At 45.4% G+C, this 4,503-nt stretch overlaps 1 protein-coding gene across 2 annotated transcripts in view; it reads right to left on the bottom strand.

Annotated features, from left to right (window-relative positions):
- The window catches only part of myo1eb (myosin IEb), a gene marked incomplete in the record, with an annotated part of 29,767 nt that overhangs the window by 17,444 nt on the left and 7,820 nt on the right, over nucleotides 1-4,503 (bottom strand). For both annotated transcript variants that reach the window (XM_014028541.1, XM_014028542.1), the window contains 6 exon segments: nucleotides 962-1,048; nucleotides 1,295-1,381; nucleotides 3,061-3,141; nucleotides 3,230-3,426; nucleotides 3,594-3,726; nucleotides 3,808-3,942. In XM_014028541.1, coding sequence (XP_013883995.1) covers nucleotides 962-1,048; nucleotides 1,295-1,381; nucleotides 3,061-3,141; nucleotides 3,230-3,426; nucleotides 3,594-3,726; nucleotides 3,808-3,942 — 720 coding nt within the window.

Here is a 4,503-nt window from a genome sequence, read left to right as displayed (position 1 = left end):
ACAGAAAACAGTCATCATTCAAGTCATTTATGGACACACACCTCTGTGTTTCAACCTTTTATTCACAGAAATTTGTGTTTCATTATGCAGAGCTGCCATGCAAGTGCCCCTTCTTGTTGGGGAATAGATAGTGGAAAAATAACAAACAAGCCTTTTTACTGATGATGAAGAAACTACTATGCTTTATGCTTTTAATGTTTTAAAGTAATTTTTGTGCCATCTGAAACAGAAAATGAAACTCAAGTTATAAACAAAATGTCATGATTTGTCAGTTTTCACCTTGGTTTTCCTTGTGTTTCTATGTTCCCCAGTGTGTCTCAGTCCAGCTGCCCCTTATTTGTTTGATTAGTCACCYTCGTGTTTCTCCCCAGGTGTTTTGTGTTTCAGTCATTAGTCTTCTGTGTATTTAAACCCTGTCCTGTCTCAGTCTTGTGTCGGATCATTGTTTGATGTGTTTGCTGTCTTCTGTTCCCCCCGTCTCTGTGATCTGCATCTGTAAGTTGAGCTGTCTTTTCAACAGCGTTTTTGCTATTTAAAATAAATTTTTGTTCTACTTTTGGAGCCTGCCTGCGCCCTGGGTCTGTTCATGCCAAATCCTCACAATACATAGCTGAAATCATACTGAGGGAGAAAAGAGATCTGTCCTCTCTTCTCCTGTAACTTTGATAAACATTCTCTGATTATCAAAATGTGTAATACTTTCAGTTAAGAGAACAATAAATCAAATAAGAGAAGATTCTTCTGTTTATTATCTGATTTAGAAGGAAAGTGGCCTTGGGTGGCCTAAATGCAGTTCTAAGTGGAACAGAGTTTCTGTCCATTCGAAGGCCCATCAGAGGACTAAGAGTCCAAGATAGTTCCTTGATAATTTGACTCCAGGTGACCCCTACACTCACCTGTCTCAGATAGGCCTATCAGAGTGATTGGACCGGGTGTCCTGCTCTGTGATTGGTTGACTCACCAGTTTGGACTCAATGAGGTCACAGACCACCTTGTTGTTAAAATACTCAATCGGAGTCCATTTGATTCCTTCCTGAACATATTCTTCCTGCAGGAGCACAACACCACCATACAAACAAACAAACATACATCAGCAGAAAGAAAGAAAAATGAATACTGTCCTTAATAAACATCTGTGTTGACGACAACATCTGCAGGAGAACTCCTTAAAACACCTTAAATTCTAAAAACCCAACAAAGTGTCATCAAGCAGGGTCTGAGCTGGACCTGAGACCAGATCCAGGTCTGACCCAGTCCTCCAGGTGACTTTGTTCTGAATAAAGTTTATTCAAACCTGTTCAGCCTTCAGAGTGAGTTCAATAAAAATCTGCTGCAGCTTCTCGTTCACAAAGTTGATGCAGAACTGCTCAAAGCCGTTTTGCTAAAAAACAAAGAAGAAAAATTAAAATGTAAAATATCCATTAAAGTCTAGAAACCTGCAGCACCTGTGTCCATTTCTTCTAAACCTTTATCTCGTTTGTTGTTTATTATTTGGTCACGGGGAGGGTGTTTGTTGTTTATGTAAAAGGTTGAAAATTCATCCATCAGTTTTCTTCCTCTTATCCAGGGTCAGGTCTCGGGGGCAGCAGCCTCAGCAGAGACCCAGACTCTCCTCTCTCCAGACACTTGGACCAGCTCCTCTGGGGGAATCCCAAGGTGTTCCCAGACCAGCTGAGAAACATAGTCCCTCCAGTGTGTCCTGGGTCTTCCTCTGGGTCTCCTCCCAGTGGGACGTGTCCAGAACACCTCACCAGGGAGGAGTCCAGGAGGCATCCTAACCAGATGAACCACCTCAACTGGCTCCTCTGGACGTGGAGGAGCAGCAGCTCTACTCTGAGTCCCTCCTGGATGACTGAGCTTCTCAGCCTATCTCTAAGGGAGAGCCCAGACACCCTGCAGAGGAAACTCATTTCAGCTGCTTGGATCTGTGATCTCCTTCTTTCAGTCACTACCCAAAGCTCCTGACCATAGATGAGGGTAGGAACGTAGACCCACTGGTAAACTGAGAGCTTCACCTTCTGGCTCAGCTCTCTCTTCACCATGACAGACCGGTACAACGCCCACATCACTGCAGACACAGCACCAATCCACCTGTTGATCTCCTGCTCCATTCTTCCCTCATTCATGAACAAGACCCTGAGATACTTAAACTCCTCCACTTGGGGCAGAACCTCCTCCCTGACCCAGAGGCGGCAAACTACCAGTTTCCAGCTCCAGACCATGGTCTGGGATTTGGAGGCACTGATCCTCATCCCGGCTGCTTCACACTCAGCTGTGAATGACTCCAGTGAGAGCTGGAGATCAGGATCTGATGAAGCCAACAGGACCACATCATCCACAAAAAGCAGAGATGTGATCCTAAGGTCACCAAAAAGGATCCCCTCAACACCTTGGCTGCTCCTAGAAATTCTGTCCAGAAAAGTTATGAACAGAATCAATGACAAAGGACAACCTTGGTGGAGTCCAACTCTCACCAGCAACGAGTCTGACTTACTACTGGCAATGTGGACCAAGCTGTGGCACCGGTCCTACAGGGACCTAACAGCCCGTATCAACGGGACTGGTACCCCATACTCCCAAAGTAACCCCCACAGGACTGCCTGAGGGACATGATTGAACACCTTCTCCAACTCCACAAAACACATGTAGTTGGACTCCCATGAACCCTCCAGGACCCTGCTGAGGGTGTAGAGCTGGTCCGTTGTTCCACAACCAGGACCAGAACCACACTGCTCTTCCTGAATCTGAGATTCGACTATCCAACGGACCCTCCTCTCCAGGACCCTTGAGCAGACCTTACCAGGGAGGCTCAGAAGTCTGATCCCCCATAGTTGGAACACACTCTGTGGTCCCCTTCTTGAATAAGGGGAACCCCCCACCACGATCTGCCAATCCAGAGGAACTGCCCCCGATGTCCACGCAATGTTGTAAAGTCTCGTCCAACACAACCCCACATCATGAAAATCCAATAAAACTTTTAAAAATAAGAGTCTGTTTCTTTCACAGCTCAGATTTTTCTACAGGAAGTCCCAAGTTCTTGGATGTTCAGAAAGTTTTTACCTGGAAGATCTCAAAGCCATAGATGTCCAGGACTCCAATGTTGAGCTCCTCCTGCTTCTTCTGCATGGCTTTATTAATACTCTGACACAGAAACACAGGAAACACTGAGTGAGCATGAAGACCCGAGACGGACAGAGAGCACAGAATGAAGACGGCTGCTGGGACTGACATCGACCAAGAAGTCAAAGAGACGGGCGTACAGAGCTTTGGACAGGGCGTCTCTGGAGAAGGTGGCTTGTTCCGTGTTCAGGGTGACAGAGATGGACTCGGTCTTCCCACCCCACTTACTGTCCATGATCCTGCTGGTGAGTTTACTGCAGAGACCGTCCGGAGAGATCCCCAGCAGGTAGGATGGGAAGGCAAGGACTGATGGAGACACACAGCTTTAGTGGTTCAAAAGACAGCTTCACAACCATCAGACATCTTTAAAAACACATTGACTGCTGTCTGTCAGCAGCTCCTGTAGTCCTGATCCTGATCCTGGACCTGATCCTGGACCTGGACCTGGACCTGGAGCATGCTGACAGTCTTACAGTCCTGACTCTCCACCACAGCGTAGTTGTTCTCTTCTCTGAAGCTGATGTTTCCAAGATGAAGAATTCCTGCGACAAGCTGAAGAACCGAGTCCTGATCGTCCAAAGACAGACCCACAACCGACATCGCCCCCTAAGAGACACCCAGGCTGTTAGACATGAATGGATACAGACAGGTGAGGACAAGTGAGGACAGGTGAGGACAGGTAAGCACCATCGTATCTGAAAACTCCTTTTTGTCATTGACATCCTCCACAGTGTAAGTTCCTGATTGGTTCAGGTATAGGTAGTAGTCAGGTGTGGTGACGCCAAGGTTCTCCCTCTGCTCTGCACTGGCTCCGCCCAGCAACTGGCATCACCCACAGGTGAAGGTGCACAGGTGATTCATACAGAGAAATAAGAATAAGTTTAATGAGTACAAGTACAAGTACAGAGTGCAAGTACACAAAAATACACATCAGAAAATCCCTTTATTGGTTTTATCAAGTTCATGTGTGAATGTTAGCATTAGTGTGACCTATAGTACATGTACTACCTAGTACTAGTTCCCCCAACAGACATGTAGTACCTCACAGTACAATGTTGAAATACATTTAGGACACTGTAATACATGTTGTATTTGAATAGTATCTGGTAGTACACATAGTATATGTTGTATTTGAAGTAATACCTGGTAGTAGATGTAGTATATGTTGTATTTGAAGTAATACCTGGCAGTAGATGTAGTATATGTTGTATTTGATGTACCAGATGTAGTACACATTGTATTTGATGCAGTACCTGGTAGTAGATGTAGTACACATTGTATTTGATGCAGTACCTGGTAGTAGATGTAGTACAGGTTGTATTTGATGTACCAGATGTGATACACATTGTATTTGATGCAGTACCTGGTAGTAGATGTAGTATA

This window comes from Austrofundulus limnaeus, unplaced genomic scaffold (assembly GCF_001266775.1).
Source record: "Austrofundulus limnaeus strain Quisiro unplaced genomic scaffold, Austrofundulus_limnaeus-1.0 Scaffold778, whole genome shotgun sequence".
Lineage (NCBI taxonomy): Eukaryota > Metazoa > Chordata > Actinopteri > Cyprinodontiformes > Rivulidae > Austrofundulus > Austrofundulus limnaeus.
Note: the sequence above shows the minus strand (reverse complement) of the source record. Positions and strands in the feature narration are given on the sequence as shown.